General features: G+C 46.1%; 1 protein-coding gene across 2 annotated transcripts in view; it reads left to right on the top strand.

Moving 5' to 3' along the window:
- Positions 1–23,877, top strand: part of ADGRD1 (adhesion G protein-coupled receptor D1) — a 130,183-nt gene that overhangs the window by 57,851 nt on the left and 48,455 nt on the right. For both annotated transcript variants that reach the window (XM_053994106.1, XM_053994105.1), the window contains 2 exons: positions 13,095–13,168; positions 15,073–15,196. In XM_053994106.1, the coding sequence (XP_053850081.1) occupies positions 13,095–13,168; positions 15,073–15,196 (198 nt within the window). The remainder of the gene's footprint in view (positions 1–13,094; positions 13,169–15,072; positions 15,197–23,877) is intronic.

Raw genomic sequence — 23,877 nt, 5'->3', positions numbered from 1 at the left:
TTTATAAAGAGGTCTTAATTGGAAGTGTTGTCCCATTGGAAATATTCCCATGAACACTAGCAAGAATGTTTCCAAAATTAACATGTTTAGCAAAATAAAGAAATCTTCAGACTCTGTGGCATAAAACACCCCCAGCTCGTGCTCAGATGACACTGGAAGAGTTGCTGCCATGCTGGGAGACACTGTGCTCCTAAAAATGGACTGTCTTGCTTTGAATAACCCCGAGCACAGCAGGAGGATGTGCCTGGTGCCCACTGGGGTCACTGGGAGTTTCCTGCGGGCTCAGCAGGAGCAGCACGGGGGCTCTGAGCCCTGCAAAGCCCCTGGCAGGCAGCAGCTTGCTGAAGGCTTTGGATTTTTGGTTTGTGACTTTTCTGATGGTCTGTAGAACCTTCTAAATTAAATCGTGCACTCAGCCATTTCTGTTTACATACAATTATGGTTTTATTAGATCTAAAAACATTTCCACTATTTGTGTAATATATTTTTTTAAAGAAGAAGCAAGGCAAGTAAAGACACCAATGGTTTACAGGGTGGCGTGTCCCAGGAGCTGGCAGGAATGTCCCACCCGGGTACATGATGTCACTACTGGCCACTGCATCCTGACTAGGTGCTTAAAAGCCCAGCTTGCCATGAAGAGACATTTCCCTGAAGTGCAACAAAGAGAAGGAGCCTAGCAGTGCTGCCTTTGAAGGGAGGAAATAATTTCTCATTCTTTGCCCATCTAGAATTGTTGCACTAACTAACACACGAGTGAGTTTGGAGACTGCAAAGCTCTGCTGCCCACATTCCTCAGACCATTAGATCAGTTTCCAGAGGGACCCACGCTGATTTTAGGAATCTTGGAAAAGCTGAGCTCTGGAGCAGGGCTGGGAGCTGAGTAACTGAGAAGTGCTCACATTTCATGGCAGGAGATGCCTTCGTGTGGCATCTGTGACCTGGCTGCAGGAACCTGCCCACAGGAGCCATCCCTGTGGAGGGGTTTGGGGCTTTGCCCCATTCCTGCACTCCCCATGGAGGGGTTTGGGGGTTTGCCCCCATCTCTGCCATCCCCATGGAGAGATTTTGGGGTTTGCTCCCATTCCTGCACTCCCCATGGAGAGGTTTGGGGTTTGCTCCCATCCCTGCCATCCCCAGGGAGGGTTTTGGGGTCTGCCCCATCCCTGCCCCCCCTGTGGCACGGTGGGGCTGCTGTGCCCCCCTGCACACACCTCCTTCAGTGGATGTTCGTGCAAACCTTCAGCTGGGGACACCCTGATGTTACCTGCAACCTGACAAAAGACTGAAGGGTTGAATATACTCCTTCTTCGAAACTTCCATCCTGGTTATCCCAGGAAAGAAGCCCTGTGCTGGAAATGGCAATTCCAGCTCCTCCTGGCGCTCTTTATGGTGCTGCTGGAAGCCCAGCCCTGCCTCGGCCCTGCTGTGGCCTCTGCAGGCAGGGGCTGCTCCAGACGGACACTGGCAGCCCTGCAGCCCCTCTGCTGCCCGGTGAGCAGCTGGGCATGGTGCTGGGCGCTGCAGGGGAGCAGCCTGGCTGCTTTCCTGCCCTGCTGCATCCACAGCCACATCTCCATCCGTGCTCTGCCTGGGGATGTGCACAGAGCTTCACTCGCTCCCGTTTTCTCATCTGAAAAATCGACTCCGTGGCTTAGTCTCACATTGCTCAACTTTGTAACTGGAGTTAATGCTCCAGGCCTAATTCCAGGCTGGTTCTCAATTTGTTGGATGTGGTTGATGCACACATCAAATAGTTCTGGCACCCTGATGCTTCCTGTGAATGAAAAATGACACAAAATAGTTGTGTGAATTTCATCCCCATTCATGCAACAGACTAAAAGACAACTCATGTTTGGCAAATGTGCAGGAATGGGAGAAAATATTCAAATCGGAGGGGAAAAATGTAAATGCTCTCAAGAGAGGGATTTTTTTCCCACAACAAAAAGAAAAAATAAATTTTAAAAAAAGCATTAATGGAAACCATTGAAAGATCTGGTCAGGAGAGTGTAATATCTTAATGAGGTGCTAAGATCTAAGCAATAGTCTTGCAAGAGGGTGTGTTACATCTCTTTGCGGCTCTTGAGGCATTACAGAGGAGAGGTTTTATCTCTCGATGAGGATTAACTCCAGACCCAGCTGGGCGCTGTGTCTGTACGGCTCAGCCCCGCTCTCCTTTGCTTTATTTATTGACTGTGCTTAGGGCAGCAGCTGTAACTTATCACAGCCACGGAAGAGTTGCGGTTTTGTGGGGTCACTGTCTGTTTCTGGCCCGTTTTCTCTCTGTGGCTGGCTGCTTGCTAGAACTGCTCGAGTGGAGCAGTGCGGGTGTGTGTCCCCGCCCGGAGCCGGGCAGGGGGCTCGGGGAAAAGCCCCTGGATCCGGGCACTGCGGGTGTTAAAAACGGGACCACAGTCCCGGCAATAAAAGTGCTTTCAGCATTTATTATAATAAAAGAGAGGCCTAAAGCAGGGGACCCGCGGGCCGAGCAGGAGCGTTCCCGTCGGGGAGGCTGCGGCACCGGGGCTGGCTCTGCTGAGCAGCGACGGCCCCGACGCTCCGGGTGGAGCGGCACGGGCTCGGTGGGTCAGATGCCCCTTTTTATCCTGTTTTGTGTCCCTTTGGATTGGCTTCTGTTTGGATCCTTCATTTGCATGAAGGTTTAAGGCGCTTGACTGGCCCATGACAGCTCTGTCCAGGCTGGCTCTCGCTCGGGGGTGGTGCACTTTACTCAGGTGTATTACGGTGTGTTCAGTGCCCTATTTCTGACAACCACCCCTTAAAACCCCTTTACACTATAATAACCAAACTAACAGTACACGCTTAACAACTATCAGCTATTTCACAACAGTTTCTAACCTGTTTCTAACAGCGGAGGTTCCCGGAGCTGCTCCCGGGAAATGCCCGGCTCGGGGGTCTCAGCCCGGGCTGGGCTCCCTCTGCGCTCCGCAGGGTACAGGAGCCGTGCTTTGCTCTGTTACCGAGTAAATCCGTGGATAATGGATGTGAAGTGAGACGTAGAGACGGGAAAGAACCTGTGAAAAGTCACATGGGAAAAGCGAATTGGGGAATAAAACCGAATGTCCCGAATCCAAGTGACTTTTTGATTACACAAAATAAACATTCCCTTATCTCACCTAGCGGGCCTGAATATCTTGTCCTTAAGCAAGCATAAGATTCTGTAATATTTTCCAGTCTGGTTACAGCAGTCTTATCGTAGAAGGACTGAGCGCTGGCTCCTTTGCAAGCCTTTGTCGAAGCTGTGGCATCGCTCCGGAATGTTTATTGCGCTCTGTCATTATTTCTACTCCATCGCTCCCATTGACCGCCTGTCCCACCCGCTCCCGGGAGATTAGCAGTCGCAGGGGAAGGATAAATGCCGATTAGCAGCTAGTCAAGGGATGTAAGGGCTGAAAGGGTCAATATAGAACAAAGGCTGCCACATATAATTCACAAAGAATGTGAGGCACTGCCTTTCAGAGGCAACATTCGCATAGCCGGGGTTTAATGAGAATGGAAAATGCTAACATATAAATCCACTCCTAAAAAAATATATCCACAACAAACTACCCAGTGGTAAATATTTTTGCCATTAAGCCTGGTACTCTGTTTCTGACGTGAACTATTAAAACTCCTCCTAAAGCTTTCATTAAATCATGTCTTCAAAACTCCCTTTAAAACATGGTCCTTTGTATGGAAGGGAATTAGTCTGCAGATGGATGAGGACAAACCAGCTGAATACCTTAGAAAAACTTGTGGTTTTCCGAGGCGTGAAACGCAGACCTGATCAAACTCTGGCTGAAGTTGACCAAGGGGGTTCCAACAGCCAAAGGAGCTGGTGTTTCCTTCAGGAGTACAGCCTGGTCTTACCCGTTTATTTGTGCCACACACCATGGTCCCATTCCACTGGTTCCCGTGCACGCACACACCCCAAAAGGATTTTTGTGCCCTGGAGTCTTTGTTCCTTGGGTGCTCCCGGCTCCTCTGCTCTGCTGTCACCTCTGTTCCTGCTCACCTGAGCCCACGGGAGCAGGGCTGGAGCCGGGCAGAGCCGCCGTGCCCGGGCTGGGCTGCGCAGGAGCTGCGGGGGTGTCCCGGGAGTGTTCCTGGAGCAGCCCCGGAGCAGCCCTGGAGGATTCTCGGAGGATCCCCAGAGTATCCCTGGAGCAGCCCCAGAGCAGCCCTGGAGGATTCTCGGAGGATCCCCAGAGTATCCCTGGAGCATTCCCGGAGCAGCCCTGGAGGATTCTCGGAGGATCCCCAGAGTATCCCTGGAGCAGCCCCGGAGCAGCCCTGGAGGATTCTCGGAGGATCCCCAGAGTATCCCTGGAGCATTCCCGGAGCAGCCCTGGAGGATTCTCGGAGGATCCCCAGAGTATCCCTGGAGCAGCCCCGGAGCAGCCCTGGAGGATTCTCGGAGGATCCCCAGAGTATCCCCGGAGCAGCCCTGGAGGATTCTCGGAGGATCCCCAGAGTATCCCTGGAGCAGCCCCGGCCCCTCCGGCGCCGCTGCCCCCGGTCCCGCTCCTGCTGCATGGGGGTCATGCACACACCAGACACCTCCTGCTCCCGAGGTGACCTGTTCCCAGAAGCCAGCTTTGTCCCTGGAGGTGAAGGGCAGGGGATTGCAGCCTTTATAAAGATGATGAATGCCCTATTCCCAAATATTCCATAAACAGTTCATTATTCCTCTTATTATCATGCAGACTAAGTGATTTTAATGTTTCACTGCTCCAGGCTGTCAAAGTCCTTGTGCTCTTCAAAGAGAAGGGCTCAGATTCTGTTCAGTCTTTGTGGAGGAAAATTAGGGCATCTTTGTGCTTTTTAAAAGTATGTTTAGAAAAGGTCATAGGTACTGTTTCTTCGCTTGGAAGTGTATCTTGGGATAACTACGATGTGCCTGTTGTGTGAAAAATTGCCTAAAAGGTCTCTAAAGCCTTCTCCATAATAAATATGAGTGAATATGGATTGATTCTTCTTAATTATGACTTTCACTCTTGCAGGAAACAGATGTTTGCTAACTCAGATTTCATTTCTGGCTTGGCAAAGAAGTGTGTACCACTGAAACCAAGAAGGGCCAGTGAGACTTGCCATTGCTGCTGGGTTTTTAAGCTGTGCTTTTGAATTCTGCACAACTCCTTGCTGTCGCTGAAGCTTCTTATTTGCAGGTAGCAAACCTCTGTTCTCTGGGGTTTCAGTTCCACCTGAGCTTGGCTAAACCTGGTTATCAAAATTCCAGGCGTGTGTGGGCTGGGATCTGGGTGCCTGCCCACCCCTGGGTGCTGTGGCTCAGGGCAGTGCCCAGCTCCTGTCCAGCTGGGGCTGAGCTGCCCCAGCTGCTTGTTTCTCACTTGAATTCTCTGCCCCAGTAACATCACGACTGGAAATCACAACTGAAATGCTGCCTGTCCTGAATGGTTCTTGTCTGATGCAGATGTTTCTCTTCTTAAAAAAATTATGAAAAGCCATCAGGAGGAAAAGTCCAGGCACTGTTTTGGAAACTAAGAATTGTGGAAATACTGCCTAATAGGAAGAGTATTTTTAAAAGGATTCTCCTGTGTGCATCCCTTTAGGGGTTTGGTTTATGCCTGCCTCTGGTCCCTGTCACAGCTGCTGTCCTTACCTCGGCAATGTTTCCTGTCACAGAGCTCTCTGCTGGGCCTGCAGAGTTGTATGGCAAGGGGAAACATTTCTGCTTTTGTCAGAATACTACAGGTGAATAGGGGGAGAGGAAGATTCATTTGCTTCTTTCATTGTGCTTCTGTTGGATTAGAGAACGTGTCCTTTTATCAGTAGCTTTTTCTACAGCAGTCAGACCAGTCGTTTTCCTTTGGGAATACTCTCACACGAGTTAAGAAAAACGGAGTAGATTAAGAAAGGGTGCATAGGAGGCATGTCTGCTTTTTGTCTTAGAAAAGCAACACCTTTTTAATGTAATAATGCAGAGTAGCAGAAAAAGGCACAGAATACAAAACAAAGAACCTTAACAAAAGACACATCATCTGTTTCATTAAGCAGTTTTGGAAAGTTATCATGGATTTGTATCAGCATTATCACAAAATCTATTGCATTATTCTGCTTGTAAGGCTGGTGGGGAAAAGCTGAAATGATATTTGATTCATCTGTCCAAAAATTCCTGTAAGCTTCTAGCAGTGTGTGTGAGCAGAGCTTGGCAGGGCTGGCGGGTGGTTTGCAGACAGCTTTAGAAGTGGTGGGCTTTGCTTGCACTGAAAATAGTGTTTTAAGGAGCCTGGGAGGGCAGAAGCAGCATAAAGCAGCCCAGCCCCGGGCCAGGGCACTGAGCAGCACAGCCAGCTGCTGTAGTGGCAGCCTTGGCAGGAGATCCCTCACAGGCACCTCCTGGAGGAGCCAGGCTGAGCCCAGGTGCTTTGGGACGTTCAGCTTTGCTGCACCCACGCTCCAGGATTGCTTCCAGCCTGGCCCACTTAACTCAGATGTCCTAGAAGAGATCAGAGCATGGGAGGCAGAAATGAGGCCCACGGGAGTCTGTGTTCAGGGCCCCTCAGTGATCTCCAGATGGATCTGCCATTGAAAAAAAAAGAGATTTTCTTCTTTTATTTATTTGCCAGTCTGAAAAACTTTTTTTGAGCCCTGAAAATCACACTGGGCTTCTTCTTCTGGGCAGTGGGATGTTCTGGAGCTCTGAGCTGAGTGGACATGGGCAAAAGCAGAAGAGCTGCTCTGCAGGGCTGTGCATTACGTTACATCAGAATAAGGCCTTTTAGGCAATGAGAAACTGCCTCAACATGGGCACCTTGGGTGGAATAACTTGCATTTTTAATTACTTGGATTAAATGAGAGCTCTTTGGAGCCAGACTGGTTCATTAAATTTGGAGAGGCAGTGTCTGGCTGGAGGCTGTGCCTGAAGGCAGTAGGGAGGGTCCCAGGTTTGAGGTTCTGGCTCTGCACAAATTCTATTAATAACACCCAGGAAGGAAACTGGTGTTCCCCTGCTCTCCCATTTGGATTGACTTGCTAAAACGTAGAGACAAGGCTGCCTCAGTGCCATTGGCTCAGCTCTGCCCTCAGCCCACCCTTCCATACAGGTTTAGATGGCTCTGTACACTGAATTTTTCTCTTACATATGGATATAACTGTTTAACTGTAAGGACATATCAAAACTCTCTGACTGCTATATTGCTAATTATGTAAATGAGACTACTTCTTGAGAGACAATATTAATATTTTCACCTCTTCGTTCTTTAGAATAGAGCTGTGCTTTAAGGAACATGAAAAATGTTTTCACTTAAGCATTAAGGCAGCTTTTCATACAGATCATCAGTTAGTTCTGTGTCTGTTGGTGCTTGCATAAGGAAAGGCTGCCACGCTGAGCTCTGCTTCTCCCTGACTGGCATTTAAATTTTTTAAACATCAAATATTTACTGATGTAACCCAGTTGCTCACCAAATTGAATTTCAAAGGTCCTTATCCTGCAGCTTCTATTTGTGCACATCTTCCATTCAAGGCAGCTCCATGCATCTCTAATGAAAATGAACCTGCTTCTTTCTGGAGCTATTTTTTAACCTTTCTGCGCTCTCCTTTATTGCCATGATTTACAACAATGCTGTGAGTGTTATTAATCCAGGCTGCACTCAGTGGGTGTTTGGCATGGGTTTACACTGCAGTGCTGCATCTCAAAGAGTTCTGGCTTCCAAACTGGAAGAGTTTTGGCTTGCAGCTCCTCACCACTGCCCAGCATTCACCAACAGACACCGCACGCACCCAGCCCAAAGAGCAGGGAAAAGGGGAAATTCCTGGTCAGATATTTGAGATCCTTGAGCCCAGGAAGGTGTGACAGCACAGCCCCTAGAGGATACGTGGTCAGTGAGGCTGAGCAAGGTGCTTTGTGCTCAGGAGGGGTTCAGGCCTCAGCCGTGACCCCTGAGCTGTGCCCAGTGCCAGAGAGGTTTCATGAGTGGAACTTCTCTATTAGGGTGGGAATTCTGTAGCTGTAAAATGAAAGAAAAGCCACCTGGAGCTGTGCATGTGTATTTAGGGAGTTTCTAACTTTTACTCAAGGCTTGCAGACAGTTTCTGTTGCCAAAACTGCAGCTTTTCTTGAGCAGTTTGGAAAGAGCTGACTTCACAGCTGTTAAGCACCCGAACGCAGAGAGAAGAGCTTTTGCTCTTTTAGCAGGGTCATTCCCTGCCTGTGCTGGAGGCAGGTGACCTGAAATGGACCAAAGGCACGAGCTGAAGCAAGACAAGCACGAAGGGACAGATCATAAGTGAGGGAGTGACAGAGGACAGGGCCTGACAGCCCTCACTGACATCTGCAAGTGCTCAGAGGTTGGCTTGGCAGCTGCTGCACGAAGCCCTTTGTTCAGTGCTGTAAAAAAGATGGGATCCTGTTAAGAGAATGGCATTTTTATTCAAATGGATGGGATTGGTAGCAGAAAAATAGCAAGACCTTCTGATGTTCTACATATTTGAAAGCAGTAAAATTTTTTTTGCTATGTGCAATAATTAAAAAAGAAAGCACCAGGACAATTTCCTCATCCATTCCCTCCTCCTTTTTCCTCTCTCTTATAGAAATGATATCTGGTAGAGCAGCCAAGATATTTTTCAGTCTGGTGCTCATGGGTCTTTTAATTTGTTCTCACACTGCTTGCCCAGTACAGCAGCTGTTAAATAGACGACTCTGAGAACTGGGGAAGGATATTGGTGAAATATTTGATTAACACTATTTTTGCAGGAAATTGATATGTCAACTATTTTTAGCCTCAGGCAAAGGAATAATCAAAGCCAATCCATGTGGCAACCTTCTCCGATTTCAGATGACTTTATAACCTCTAATATTTCACTCATTTTTAATTTGATATTGCAGTCTGTCACAGTTTCCCACCCTTTGTGATTCATGCAGTTTTTTTAACTGTATGATTGTCCCATTAGGAAATACATTCAGCAAACTTTCCTGTTGGAAAGTGTTGTGTCCATTGCTTCAGAAAGTGTGTGTTGGCACAGCTCTGTTCACAACAATGAAACAACTGAAAGTCTGGCTTTTATCCATAATACACTCTAATTCCCTACTCATAACCTAAATTCCTTTTTGTGCAATTTGCAATGTTTTTTCATTACATATGCTAGTTACATCTTAGGGTGAGTCAGTCAAATGGACTCTAAATTAAAATAGTTGGCTGATCTAAGCCCCAGATCTGTTCCAATGCAGTTTTCTCACAGCTTGGAAGAAAACAGCCAATATAGCCACCATAGACAGGGGTGATTATTCTTTCTGTCTGTGTTTTTCCAGGTAACTGAGTAGATGAATGTACCCTAAAGTTTTAATCTTCTAGGTAATTAGGAGAAATAGATGGAAAACAAAGTCAAACCGTGTGAACCTGAACAGGTCATGCTAACAGTCAGGATGTCACTGTGAGGACAGGAAATCCTTAAATTAGATACATAATTTTAGTCTCTAATTTAATCCATAAACCGGAATCAAAATTTGTTTTGAACCATATGCACATAAGAATATGTAAGTGAGGAAGCAGAGACAAGTGGTCTCCAAATTGAATGGGGTAAATTATCAACTGCTTTGGATGAGAAGAACACCTTGGGCTTGGAGCTGCTGAGTGTAGGTCAGTGACAGCCCTGACCCAAAGGTTCATCCTTTTCACGCTGGAGAAAGAAGGTGCACACCCTCCACTCCTGGTGGCCACCACTATGTGCCTAAATATTTGCTTTTTAAATCCAGGGGAGGAGAGGAGAGACAAGCTAATCTCATAAAGGTTCACCCCACCCTCTGCTTGGCTCCTCTTCCTTGGCAAGCCTTCCCAGCAGCAGCTGGCTGCCTGTTTTTCTTCTGCAATTGTGTTCCTGACATTTCCTGCAGTGGGTTTTCCTGAAGGTTTCCAGCAGCCCTTTCAGCCCACACCCCCCTTTTCTGGCCTCCTCTTCCACTCAGCATGGCTTGTGCCTGGCTCCCAGCACACATCCCTGCACATCCTCTGTGAGCATCCTCTCCGTTCCTGGGGTGTGCTCGTCTGCCTGGCTCACTGAGGGCAGGTGGTCACTGCGAGGGCTGCTGTGGTGTGAGCACACACAGGCAGAGCAGCACAGAATTACTGAGCCTGGAAAGGCCTCAGACCCTGAGTCCAGCCAGTCCTTCCCCAGGGCACAGGCACTGACTTTGCCCTGTTCCTGGAGCCAAGAGGCTGCTTTCCTCTTTCAATGTAATTCTTTTTTGGAGAAGCTGCATGTACCCTCCCTGTGCAGAAGGAACGATGTAAAGAATTTGGATTAGGGAGAGCACATGCACAGATCATGGATTACTCAGTGTGCTGCTACTTTCCCTCCCCTGAAAGCTTCATAAGCTGTCCTTTCACAGGCTTTTAATAAACACTCAAGTGACTTAATCTTTTAGTGTAAAAGCCTACTTGTATTTTAAGCTTTCTGTTATCAATGTCATTAAATCAATATTCTCAGTTCTACAGGATCCAAGTCACATATAAGCTGTCACACACAGTTTAACTTTAAAAGTGCAATATTGAGGTACAGTCAGTTCCTTTTTCATAGATTAGAGAGTACTTTGAAGTAGAGCTGTTGAAGATCAGAGGGAGTTTATTCCTCTGCATCCAGTTTCTTATGTGTTGGGGGCTCTCTATCCTATTGACAGTTCTGCTGCAGAACTTCAGTGAAGTCTCAGAAGATGAGTATTTTATGCAGTTATCATAAATGGCACTGGAAAGCCTTGTGGAGATTACATAATTGGTGATAAAACATGGGACAGATTCTTTAAGAGAAATACGAAGACAAATTAGGATAGACCCTTCTTTTTCATTCTTCAATTTATTTATCTATTTTTCATTATTATTCTTTACTTATTCTTTCTCATCTGAGTACATACACAGCTCTGGACAGGTCAGAGCCTGTATGGCCTCACTTGGTGGTTCATTGTCTAATGAGTGACATCTGTGTTTAGAGTTAAGATGGAGAAAAACAAGGACTTGTCCCCTGCCAGAGAAATTTAATTGAGGGTAAAACATACATCTGGGATTTATTTGTGTAAAAGATACATGACTGCAGTGCCATGTCTTCTTCCAACCTGACCCTGAGGTGCCCTTTCCATTTAGTGTATTAGAAACCAGATTTATCTAGAGAAATCTCACAAATCAGAGATGGCAGTTATAGTTCCATCTTTGCTCTTATTACAGCAGATCTTTCTCTGTCTCCCTTTCTATGGTTTTTTAGCCACTGTCGGTCATAGAAGTGAAATAATTTGTAAGACAAGGCAGCTGTAGACTCTTTCACTTGCTCCCTTCAGGAGAGCTGTGGAGATGATGGATGTGACATCATTAGCACAGCTGGCACAGCGTGCACGTGCCCTGGCTGCTGGTGGAGCAGCGTGAGCTCTGCCAGCAGAGCTCCAGGTGAAAGGCAGTGGCACGAGCAGGCTGGGCAGTGCCCCTGGGAGAGGTTTCCTGAGCATGGGGAGGTGAATCTGTCCCGTTCTCCCTTCCCAGCCTGGACTGTGAGGTGTCAGTGTTGGCTTTGCTGCCTGGGGGAAAAGGGCTCCAGGGCATCCCCAGAGCCAGAGGGGAAGGGCAGGGACAGTGCTGGGGTGACAGTCCTGGTGAGACAGTGCTGGGGTGACAGTGACAGTGCTGGGGTGACAGTGCTGGGGTGACAGTGACAGTGCTGGGGTGACAGTGCTGGAGGGACAGTGCTGGGGGGACAGTCCTGGGGAGACAGTGCTGGGGTGACAGTGACAGTGCTGGGGTGACAGTGCTGGGGTGACAGTGACAGCCCTCTCTCACAAAGCACCTGACCTGCAGCATCATCCTGTGACAAAAAAAAAAACCCAGGAAAACAGGGTGAGGCGAGGAACTGCAAACCTGGGCCAGGGAGGTGCTCAGGCAGATAAGAAAATTCCATTTATGCTGTGCAGAGATGTGGGCTAAGCAGGGAATGTCCTTATCTGCAGCACAGCTGCCTGAGGTGTGTGGCAATCTGGAGGAGCCCTGGAAGCCCTGGCTGGGCAGAAATTCTGGGTTATCTCCAGCCAGGAGGGAACTGTGCTACCTTGTGCCTGACACTCCTCGCCGGGCTCACGAGAGAGGAGAAGGAAAATTGCATCAGGAACTTCTTGTACTTGGTTGAGTTTCAGCAGGATGAGGTGTTGGGGGTATTTTCTTCATTCCCTAAAACAAGGAAAGCAAAACTTGATTATCTTTGGTCTTGACAGCAGAATTGTGTTGCAATAATCTGAGAGCTGTTAATTCACCAGTGATTTTTTTTATGATGTTGAAGACTCTTGTAATTAAAAAATTGCCATAAGGCAGGGTTCACATAATGTGGACTTTAGGTATTTATGTATTAGAAAGGGTTGAACAAACACTGGAAATCCTCTAGTTTGCATATTTTTGTCTGCAACAAACTATTACTTCACTCCAATATAATTTGAATAATTTTGTCATCAAGCTCATGTAACAGAGCAGAGAATGGGATCTCAAAGCTTCTGGAATATAGGAGATTGAGTTAGTTGCTAAACCTGTTTATGGAAGATAGAAATTATGTCATTATAATGCTGAGGTGTGCTAAAATAAAATCTTGAATTATGGCACGGCTCTTTCAGTTTGAATGTATGTTTTAAAATAATTGCTGTTGTGGAAAGAAAATGTCTGGGAGTTGGTCATTGTAATGCACATATTTCAGAGTTATTAATCGTAAAACGTGACATTTTTATTGCGCAGTGAGAGCAAACGAGGCACAAACCCAAAGAAGCCAAGTAGATACTGAAGAATGATGTCCCAATCTTGCAAAAATTAACAGATGTATTTCTGCTTATGTACAGTAGTGATCCTGCTTTGCTATTTGCTTAAAGGAGGCACAGATTTCTCACTCAGAGTGCTACAAGTTTAATCCCAGTGTGTAAAATTAAGACTGAATACCAGTCTTTGCATGTTTGGAGCTTGTGTTGAAGAAATGAGGACTGAACAATTTTGCTGCCAGCTCTGGTGTGTTAATCTATAATCAGTCTCTTGAAATGATTGTAGCAATGAGAATGTGAAGTAGCTGAATAGTGGAATTTAGCTCTTTTTAAACATTCCTCCAGGGTTTATATTTTTTTCTTGCAGACGCCCAGACAATACAGCCAAGCACTAAATAAAAGTAACAGAGTTCATCTTTACTGTGCATTTCTGGATTACAGGTATGTTGCATAATTCCAAATTCTTTAACCTGGTTTTATTACATTACACTTACTTTGTGATGCTGTGTATTATCTGTATTCTTCTTGCTTCCTTTCATGCATGGAAATAGTTAAAGAAATGGAACCACTGGCTCATAAAAAACCCAATCTGATTGTTTCTTCTTACCATAGATAGGAGACCTGGTATTCACAGACCCTGGGTTGGGTAGGTAATTGGGAACTGAAATCATTTTGTAACCAAAGTTGCAGACTGATACAAATCCTGCTTATCTTGTTCCATGAGTGTGTCCACTTGGGCAGGTGCTCGGATGTTTCAGGGTGGCAAAGCTCCAGCACAGCCTTTGTTTTCACTGGCTCTGTGCCACAGCAGCGTGTGAAATCTGTATTTCAGAGCTGTGAATTTTGGCCAATGAATGGAATGGATAAACATAATGCAATGATCCATCTTGAATGCAAAGTAGAACTAAAGGGAAATAAATATCACCTCAAATTTCACTCAGAAAATAAGAGCTATGGAAAAGCAGTAGTTTTTTATTTATTTTTTTTAGCACAGAATGCATTTAATTTTTTTTTCCTTTTGAAATACGCTGCTCTTAGTGAACTCATTGAGAAAAAATACAAATAGTGAATCTTGAATTTTATAGGGATGAACAGGTTTTGAGCTGTAACAGTGTAAGCCTAATTGATGTAGCAATGGTCTGGGATGCTGTGATCCCTCCTGAACACCATGCACTTGGGAAGGGCACGGTAATTGTTTTACTCAAGTTTTGTTTCATCTGTGCTGAGCTGCCCCAGCAGTTACTCGTTGTTATGGTTACTCACAAATTAGGATAAATTAGAAGCAGGTTTTAATGAAGCAAATGAATATGGTTGGGGCACTGTTCCTGTACTGCTCTCCACTGGGGCTGGGGCCCTGGAGGCTTTGTAGGGATACAAACTCAAATATGAAATCTGTCCTTGCAGATGAGCTTCCTTGTGCCAGGATGGGTTTATTCCCTAGTGCACAATAGTTAATTTGGTTTCTGACCTACACCAGAGTCTCTCTGAGAGCTCAAGGAGGTCCTGAAGGGCAGAAGTATGAGGTAATACCTATCTTTAAAATAATCACTGGGAGGAGTACAGATCACTCAGTCAATCTGCAGGACTCAGAAAAACATGAGAAGAAAGAAATAGTTCCTGTCAGACAGTGGGGTGGGTGACCTGTGGTGCCTGAGGCTTCTGTGTCCCCACTGCACTCCAAGGCTGGCAGAGCACAGGGAATCCTGGCTTGTCCTGGCTCTGAGAAAAAGCAAACCCATGAGCATCACTGCTCAGAAAAAAGCAAAGTGTGTGAGGATCCTGCCCAGCCCTGAGACCAGACCCCACATCCTGCCCAGCCATTCCCACAGTGGAGCAGGAGCTGCCCCTTGGGGTGATGTGTCAGAACTGATGGGGATGGGCCACTGGAATTTGTGCTCAGCCAGCCTGAATTACTTTAGCAGGATCAGTGTGGCACTGGGTAAGGGTCAGGCAGCACAGAAGACACAATGATTTTGGGGGTTTTGCAAGATTATTGACTTGTCTGGTACTACAGTTCTCAGAATACAGAAATCTGGGTCTGGGTGAAATGCCCTAAATGAGATGCTAAATGTAATGTAAATGTAGTTATCATTCATTGATTATAAAACCAGGAAGAAATCTCTAGAGACATTCATGGAGGGGTCTGATCTGTGCCTTGTCCTGGTGGATGTTTTCCTTAACTATTTCCATGATGGAATTGAGAGGACACTAGCAGTGTTAGTGGGGTCCCCAGCCTGAGATGGCTTCCAGACCTTTGAGTCTGCTGTGTAGCACAGTGCATGTCAAGTGAACCTGCAGCAGATGTGTTTTGGCAGAGATGACACTCTGCTTTTTGTGCTTCACAGCAATGGAACTGGTGTTTGGTCTGATGAGGGCTGTGTGCGTGACAGTGGGGACCTCAACTACTCCGTGTGCCTCTGCAACCACCTCACCAACTTCGCCATCCTGATGCAAGTGGTGCCCCTGAAGGTGAGACTCAGCAAAGCAGTACATGTCTGTTCAAAATGAGGCATAAATACCTCAGTGACATCCTCACATCACGTAAGTGACTGAAACTGGGCTCATTTATGCCCAACTTGGATTCATTTCTTGCTTCTTTTGTGTTATCCAGAGCTTAATTAATGCCTCAGCCCTTTGTGTCAGTCTGACCACTTGAAGGGGGGTTTGGCTTCCTCAGGTCATCCGGTTTCTATCTAACCATTATTATCTTTATTACTTGTAAAGCACCTAATGACCCCATCTGGTTTCCAAGTATCATTTTTCTAGGAACTCTTCAGGCTTATAATAAAATGCAGGTTTGCCTCAAGACCTCCCATCTTGTAAGACAAGAAGTGTCTTGGGAGAAATGTGCTATTATTAACCCTGTTTTAAAGAGCAGCATTCAGGGAATTAGCCAGGATTAAAGAGGACAGCCACCAATTAAATGCCACTGAAAAACTGGTTGGTTCTCCACTGGGGAATAGTTCAGAAAGGCCCAGCTTTCAACTAAACAGATTTAGGATTGTGATGATTAATGGGATGCTGCAATAAGTTTTAGTATGATGTGATATTAGTGATTAGAGATCAAAGATATTTCATACAGAATTCTTTGGAATCCAGTTTTTCCTTCAGGGGTCTGAAACACATAACCAGGAAAGGCTGGATGTGAATGGACCTTCCAGTTCCTCACAGTCCATTAACAGCTCCATTTTCAATAGTTTCTCTCTCCTGACCTTTTTGGTCTGGTGCATTTACATCCACAGACTTTGTGCAGAATGTTTTTCCACAGTTTTGTTTTATCCCCTTTATGATAAAAGGAAAATCTCATCCCAAATCTTTGTCCAAGACATTTCCTTTAAATGGACCATTTAGGATTTTCTTGTGGTGCTATTTTTTTAACTAGTGAAAAGAATTGTTATCTTTATTGTGTCATTGGCATGAAGAGTCAGGCTAAGACAGAACTCCTGGCTTTTGAGCTGTGCCAGCAGTTACAAATTCCCAAAACATGAGCTAAGTAAAGCCTACTGAACCAATGTGACAATTGAAAACTTCTCTCAGGTGTCCTTGGAACCCTCTTAAGCAAATGTTAAAATGCTGTGGATTTTGAGCACATACTTGTGTTTGTTCACCATGTTCAGAAATTCATGAGCCAAGGTTCAGAGGGCCCATTTAAATCACCCCTTGGAACACCAGACTGCCAATGCTCCAAGAGATTGTTGCTGTGATGTTATATCTGATCTTGAACTTTTGCACAGTTTAATCTTTTCATAAATGAAGTGCACAGATAATATGAAGGAAGTAAAAGAGAGTGGGAGTATGCAATTGCCCACACTTGAACAGTTCTGTTTCCACAGCTATAATACATCTGTGGCCAAACAATTTGAAATGGATCAATTTTTTTTTGTATGAATACTGTTTTTGACAGAATGTTTATTTTTCTTTAAATTCTGGAAAAAGATTCTTACCCAAAAGGCTCTGCTTTTCATAAAAAATGGAAATAAGTTTTTGGAAATTAACTGCCTGAAAACTGTAGATTTTTTCATCAAAAGCTGTATTTTGGTACAAAAAAAAAAAAAAGGAATTAATTTTTCATGGGAATTCTTTGGGTGTTTTATACTTCCCTTCTCCTGTGGAAAGTATCATTTCCCTCTCTGCCCAGATAAATGCAGCTCTCAGGGGAGCAGCAAGAGGCAGAGGCCCCCTCCAAGGGCACCTTCACAGCCTTTCATGCAGCAACCAGGAAAACCAGGGGTGCATAATTCTGCCCTTGCAGAAAGGCAGGCAGATGCACAGAAAACAATTTTAAAAACCTAAAAAAGGGCAATAGTGACAGTGATAAAGAATTGCAATACACACCAGTACGTGTGCAGCAGCTTCAGTCCCAGGAGAGCATCCCCAAGGAGAGCCCTTGTGAGGAAATCCATGAGCTCCTGGGAGCAGCTCAGTGTGATGAGTGCTCTGACTCTCTCAGCTCCTCGTCACATTGATTTTCCTTCTGCTCAAAGAAAAAAAAAAAAAAGGGCATAAGCTTCCCACTAATGTGACTGCAGTTCTTTAGAGTTTGCTGTTCCCAGCTGGAGTGCACAGGATCCTCAGGGGGTCCAGACAAAGCCAAGGTGTCTCTGAGCACCCAGCTCTGAAAATAAGTGACCTTCCTCAGCAGCCCCTGCCCTGCCTCTGTGCAGGTGGGGTGGGCACTGCTAATGGCCAGAGGGCTTAGCCTGGGGGTGACTCTGTCAAGGATGGTGACTTCTTCCTGAGTTATGCTGAATTCCAGCAAGAGTCTTCTTGCTTAAGTCCTTCTCTTTGTTCCTTCACGTGGTTAAATGTGGCTTTTTCCAGCTGCAGAATGCAGCAGGATCCAGTCCCTGGCAGCTCCTGTGGCCCTGTGCCTCCCCTCCTGCTGGCACTGCTCCAGCTCCCTCTCCCCCCTTCACAGCACCCAGCAGATCTCTCCACAAACACATTCCCTGTGCTCCTTGTGTCCACGAATGCCCTGCTGTATTCCCAATATTCCTTAGCAGTGCAGAACTGTGTTACTAATTTATGCACCTGGCTTGGGGAGGAATTCGTGTCCCACGTGGATTCCATTTTGCTTCAGTGAACATTGATAGGAACAAAACTGTAGGGTATCTTGCATTTCCTGGTGCTGTCTCTTGAACACTTGAAGTACTGAGATCGGGGATGCTGATGAACTGTTAGACATTTGTGGCACAGAGTGTCAGGTGGGTGTAATTTCTAGTGAGCTTAGAGCATGGAAATACAAGAAACTTCTTGAGAACAAGCTGTGAGTCCTCCATTTTTCTTCTTGATCTTTATTCAAAACAGGTTAGATTAATTCAGTCACTGTTCTACTGTATGCCAGCTGCAGGTGATCTCCAAAGGCTGAAATCTGCTGAGATGAAAAATCACTTTTATTCTAATATTCAGAGAAAGAAATTGAAAGAGACTAGTCACAAAGGAAAATTTGAAATTCTGCAACGTGACAAAATGAACATTCACTCTGATATCTGTGAGCTCTTCACCAGGATGGGAAGAACTTTGAATGCTGTGAATTGCTTAAAACTGAGCTCAGATTACAGATCTAGTTGCACACCACTCCAGGTTTTACATTAGTTTCAGCAGGAGCTTTAAGGCACTGAAGCCAAGGTGACTGAGAAAGAAGGACACAAACAAAGCTGCTGCTGAGCTCAGTTTGGTGCCTTCAGAGGTGCAGGGGATCAGCAGTTGCAATGAGTTTATTTCAGGTTTGAAATCACCATCTTGGAAAACCTTACAGCCATGTGGTGCTCAGGTGTCAGCCTGGCACTGACCTTTACCCTGCTGAGGAACTGGACCACAGAACATGCTGGAATGGTTTGTGTTTATCACTCTGCTGTTATGTCTGTAGCACCCCTGGCCCAAATTCTTTATTGTCAAGATTAGTTTATCTTGTTGGTCCTCACTTGAGAATGATAACATCTATTTTGAATTTTAGAGATTAATGGTCATCAACTGGTTTAAACAAATAAATAAGTTGATTGAAGGTAAAATGGGACTGCAGATGAGCAGAATGTTCTTGAAGGAACATGTTCAACCCTTGATTGCCTTTGAGAAATGTCATGGATGTAATTAAGGTCAGCAGGCAATCAGAACTTGGAGACCGTTGGGAACTCTTGGGCAGCTCTGACCAGGTCAGTGAGACTGAGGATTGTTCAGTCCCATCTTCCCAGCAAGCCCTGGCACGGGACACTCGGAGGAGCTGTGCACACGTGAAGGGATTGGCTGCTCTGATCGAGCTTCTCCTTCTGATGGGGAGCCTGAGGCAGGAGAAGCAGATAAATCTCCCTCTGGCAGATAAATCATTGCTGCAGCTGCACCTTGGGAAGTCCTGTCTTTGTCCCTCCTTGATCCAGAGCAGCGTTCCAGGTTTTCCTCCATCTAGTGCAGCCAGCACAGACAGGGAGCCACTGGTGCAGCTGTGGTGGGAGAAAGAAGGAATCCATTTATACTGATGTGTTTGCTCCTTCTGGAGGAGGGCCAGGAAGAAGAGACACAGGGTGAGGAGCTGACTGAGGGGGTTTCTGCAGCAGTGGCATGGCAGTGTCCTGCTGGGTGGCACCTGGGTGGGACAGGAGACATCCCCTCGGGCCTGGGGGGATCCCAGCTCTGCCTCTGCTGCTGGGGGCTCCTGGCAGGAGGGGCAGGAGGGGCAGTGGCAGTGGCAGGAGGGGCAGTGGCAGTGGCAGGAGGGGCAGTGGCAGGAGGGGCAGTGGCAGGAGGGGCAGTGGCAGGAGGGGCAGGAGGGACAGTGGCAGTGGCAGGAGGGACAGTGGCAGTGGCAGGAGGGGCAGTGGCAGGAGGGGCAGTGGCAGGAGGGGCAGTGGCAGGAGGGGCAGTGGCAGTGGCAGGAGGGGCAGTGGCAGGAGGGGCAGTGGCAGGAGGGGCAGGAGGGACAGTGGCAGTGGCAGGAGGGGCAGTGGCAGGAGGGGCAGTGGCAGGAGGGGCAGTGGCAGTGGCAGGAGGGGCAGGAGGGGCAGTGGCAGTGGCAGGAGGGGCAGGAGGGGCAGTGGCAGTGGCAGGAGGGGCAGTGGCAGGAGGGGCAGTGGCAGGAGGGGCAGTGGCAGTGGCAGGAGGGGCAGTGGCAGGAGGGGCAGTGGCAAGAGGGGCAGTGGCAGGAGGGACAGTGGCAGTGGCAGGAGGGGCAGTGGCAGGAGGGGCAGTGGCAGTGGCAGGAGGGGCAGTGGCAGCAGAGGCAGAGCAGCAGCCCCGTGGCACACATGGACAGGAGTGTTTCTTCCTAGACAGCAGGAACCCAGCCCAGCACAGAGTTGCAGCTCAAAAGTGCTTCAAAGAAAAATTCAGATGCTATTACTGCATTTTGGGCAGCTTTACTCCCCCTCCATCAGTCAGTGGGGCCCTCTGCTCCTGCCAAGGAACATGCCAGCCATCTGGCAGATTTGTTTTTATGGTGATCCAACAACTACAAAGCATGCCAGGCTATTTGTACCATCTGCCACGTAAATGTCACTTCAGCTAAAGGATGGTGGACACCTGGGGACCCAGGGTTCAAAAATCCTTTCAAAGAGGAATCATTTTCTCCCACAGAAAAACAGAGTTTGAAGCTTGGGTCCCCCTCCCCCAAAACACCAATGCAGGACACAACTGAAATATTTATGTCTCCTAAACCATTCTCTTAAATTGTTCTTTTTTCCTGTTTTTCCTCTGGCTGCCTTTTTCAAACTGTGAGAGTATAAAAATGGCTCCTATAAAGTTCACATGTGGATGGGCATTTCCAGCTAAGCAGTAGTGTTATACAATCTGGTAGAAATTGTTTGGGGTTTTGAGCACATTTTCTGCATTTCTAAAGCTAGAAATGACTTTGTTTTTTATCCCGTTTGTAGCCTGTTCACAATTCAGAAGAGACCATCAATCAATATAGTTCAAGCAGCTCATCAATGGGCTTGTAAGCAGACAAGTGTTTATACAGGGAAAATACTTAAAACTGTCTGATCTTGATGATGGAACTGCAGAAACAACCCATAGCATTTTTAGGGAGCCCAGGATTTTGGAAAGGTTTGGGTATTTATCTGTGAGTTTCTATTTACAAAAAGAAAATCACCCCAAATTTCTTTTCTTAGGGCAATATATGTGTTTTTATTTTATCTTTCACTGTTATAGCTGAGGCTGACTGAAAAAAAGGTGCATTAATTTGTGTTCAAAAAGGCTCTTTTGAAAAAGACCTATTGTTGCAAGATGCTTTAAAAATATGGGGGATAGATGTGTAATTTATCAGTTTGGAGCATTGTTTCCTAAATCTAATATTGCAATTATTAATCAAACACTGCACTTTGGGTGCAATACAATAGCAGTCTGAAATCATAAGCTTTTTTCTTAAAATTTCCAGCCAGCTTCATACTCTAATAGGACAATGAAATGGAAATAATGTGGCACTCTCAGTTTTCTGCTGTTTTGTAATTTTTATATAATTACTTTTCTCAGCATGCTTTTCATTGCTGGGAACATAAAAAGAATAATGCCTTAGTCCAGTAATTTTTCTTTGTGTTGCATATTTAAAAATTGGATAGGCATTGCGATTTTTTGGGTCCTTGTTTATTACCACTGACAGTTTGTGTAACTGAAAAGATCTCCACAGACAGTCCAGCCAGCCCTCAGCCATCAGATGCACAAAGATAAATCAGCCTGGGTGTTTATTCTAGCATTGCTTTGTAAACTTGCTTTGCTCTTTCTCACTCTCTCCACTTCCCCCTCCATTTTATTGCAGTGTTTATTGTCCCTGTGGAGGAGCACATCTCCCTGATGTGTTCACACTGGGACTGTGCATCATATTTCTTTTGTCCTTATGACACCCGTGCCCATCTTTCCTGAAAATGGAGCACTGCTCTTGATTTTTAACCCAGAGCCATTGTTCGTTCCTCTGCTATTCCACTCCCATGCCAGTTACAGCTCTGTTGATTTTGATGGGAGGAAATAGGAGAATTTCTGGTTGTCCCTAATCCCACAGAATTACACGGGAAAAGTTGGACTAGTGCTGCAGGATACTAAACCTATCAAATTCCTTAGAATTGTTTGGCAGTTACTGAATTTCACTCAGCAGGGGAGAGCAAAAATGACTTTTTAGTTTGGAAAAGCACAAATATTTAAGAATGCTATAACTGTCGAAATAACCGCTTTGTTTGAGAAGCATGATGGAATAGTCTATTTTAATCAGAATACTCACCAAAAGAACATAGACTTCCTTTCTGTGGTGGAAATGAGAGCACTGAACCACTTGGCAGCCAGTTCTTGCTGACTAAAGGATTTCCCTGTGCAGTATAAAAATGTTACGAGCAGGGCACCTTTATCCATCACTTCTCTTTAGACATAGTCACTCTGTGCTTGAGTTTGGTCTGCCTCTTGCAGTGGCCTTTCTGAACACTTTGTCCCCAAAAGCTGGAGTAGGGGACTCAGGGGCACCCTGGGCACGAGCCTCACTCAGTCCCAGCCCTGAGTCCAAATGGGCCTTTTGGAGCCAAAGCCCAGGCCTGGGAGAACGGAGCTAGACACACATTTTTATGGAATTGTACTGGGAGCTGGGTATTTACCTGTCCTCAGCTGCCCTGAAAGATCTCGGGCTCAGCCTGGCAGGAGACTAGAGTAAAAAACTGCAGTGAGCCCCAGCTCAGGGCAGAAATGCTGGTGTCTGCTCCAGATCAGAAGGCTGAAGGACAGCTTTATTAAAACTGTACTATATTACATTAATATACTATTTAAAGAGAGACTGTGCTATTCTACACACTCACTGCTTACTCACCCATCTAACTCAAACTGTGACTCTGCTGAGAGCCCAACACAGCTGGATCCCACTGGGCACTGAGCCCAAACAACCTTCACCAGAATCCAGCCCAGCAATCCCTGCAGGTGAACAATCTCCACACCACATTCCACATGGGCAAAGCAAAGGGGCAGAGAGAAAGATTGTTTTCTCCTCTTCTCTCTGTGCTTCTCCTGAGAGACAGAATCACATCTCTCTGTCCAGGGAATGTGACTGTCACAGGAGACCTGCATTGCTGTGTCTCTGCTGGACCCCTGGTGGCTCTGATCCTTCGTGTGGTGCTCTGCTCCAGTCTGCAGACTGGAGTCTGGCTGTTAACTGGGGAGCAGGAGGAGCTGCTGCTGCTGCAGCACAAGGCAGAGAGCAGATGTTCCAGCCCTGGTGCATGGGCCAAAGCAGCTCCTTGAGTCTCACGGGACAATCTGCTGGGAATACAGCACTTAACATTTCCTGCAAGCCTTAAACTTGAAAGGAAGGCAGAAAAAACATCCTGCTTTGTGTTGCACTAGAGATTTAAGAAGAACTTGGAAATATCAGCTTTTCTGGTCTCCAAACTTTATTATAATCTGATACCAGCTCACAACTTGAGTCCTTCCTCCCTGCCATGCTTCCTTCAAGCTTCATTTGAACTGAGAACTTGCTGTTTGAGATTTGTAATGAGCAGAACCCCTACAGTTTGATGACACAGTGCCCAGAACTACTTTAAAAAATGATGCGGGCATATAAAAATACTAATTAATATCTTGGCAGAGATATTTGGAAAAGTCTGTATTTTTTGTGTCACAGTGAGAAGTTTTAAATAAGCAATGCCAGGCTGGGCTGGCTGGAGGAAAATGTGCCTTTAATCCTGAAAAGCCCCCTCTGCAGCACTTTATTGCAGATTGCTTGGAACTGTGGAGTTAATAGAGAAGGGAATTCAAAAACAATTCTGCTGGAAATGGCTGATAAAGATGATTGCATTGTGAAGCATGACTCTCAGAGGCCATTTTTTCTTTAAATTCACAGTATCTGATGCATTGTGGCTTGAGAAAAGAAGTTTGTGCATCAAATTAGGCTTTTCTGTGGGTGGTGATTGTACAGTGCCACTAAGCATGGCCCCACCAAAATCGATCCTGTGGTCTCAGGGAGCCTCCTGAACTCATCACAGATGCTAATTTAAAAAAAATGGAATGTTACTTACCTAACAAAGTGCTTGGCAAGCTGAAGGAAAACAGAGATTTGTATTGTTATTATTGTTTAACATATAAATAAAGGCCTCTGTGGACTGAAATTGAATTTCAGAAGCCTTTCTGGAGGCAATTAAAACCATTAGCTTCATCAGCCAAGGCCAGCGTTTTCATGTCTCTGAGACACTCAG

The sequence above is a fragment of the Vidua macroura genome, chromosome 18, assembly GCF_024509145.1.
Source record: "Vidua macroura isolate BioBank_ID:100142 chromosome 18, ASM2450914v1, whole genome shotgun sequence".
In the NCBI taxonomy this organism is placed as follows: Eukaryota; Metazoa; Chordata; class Aves; order Passeriformes; family Viduidae; genus Vidua; species Vidua macroura.
This window is presented reverse-complemented; position numbering and strand designations above follow the sequence as displayed.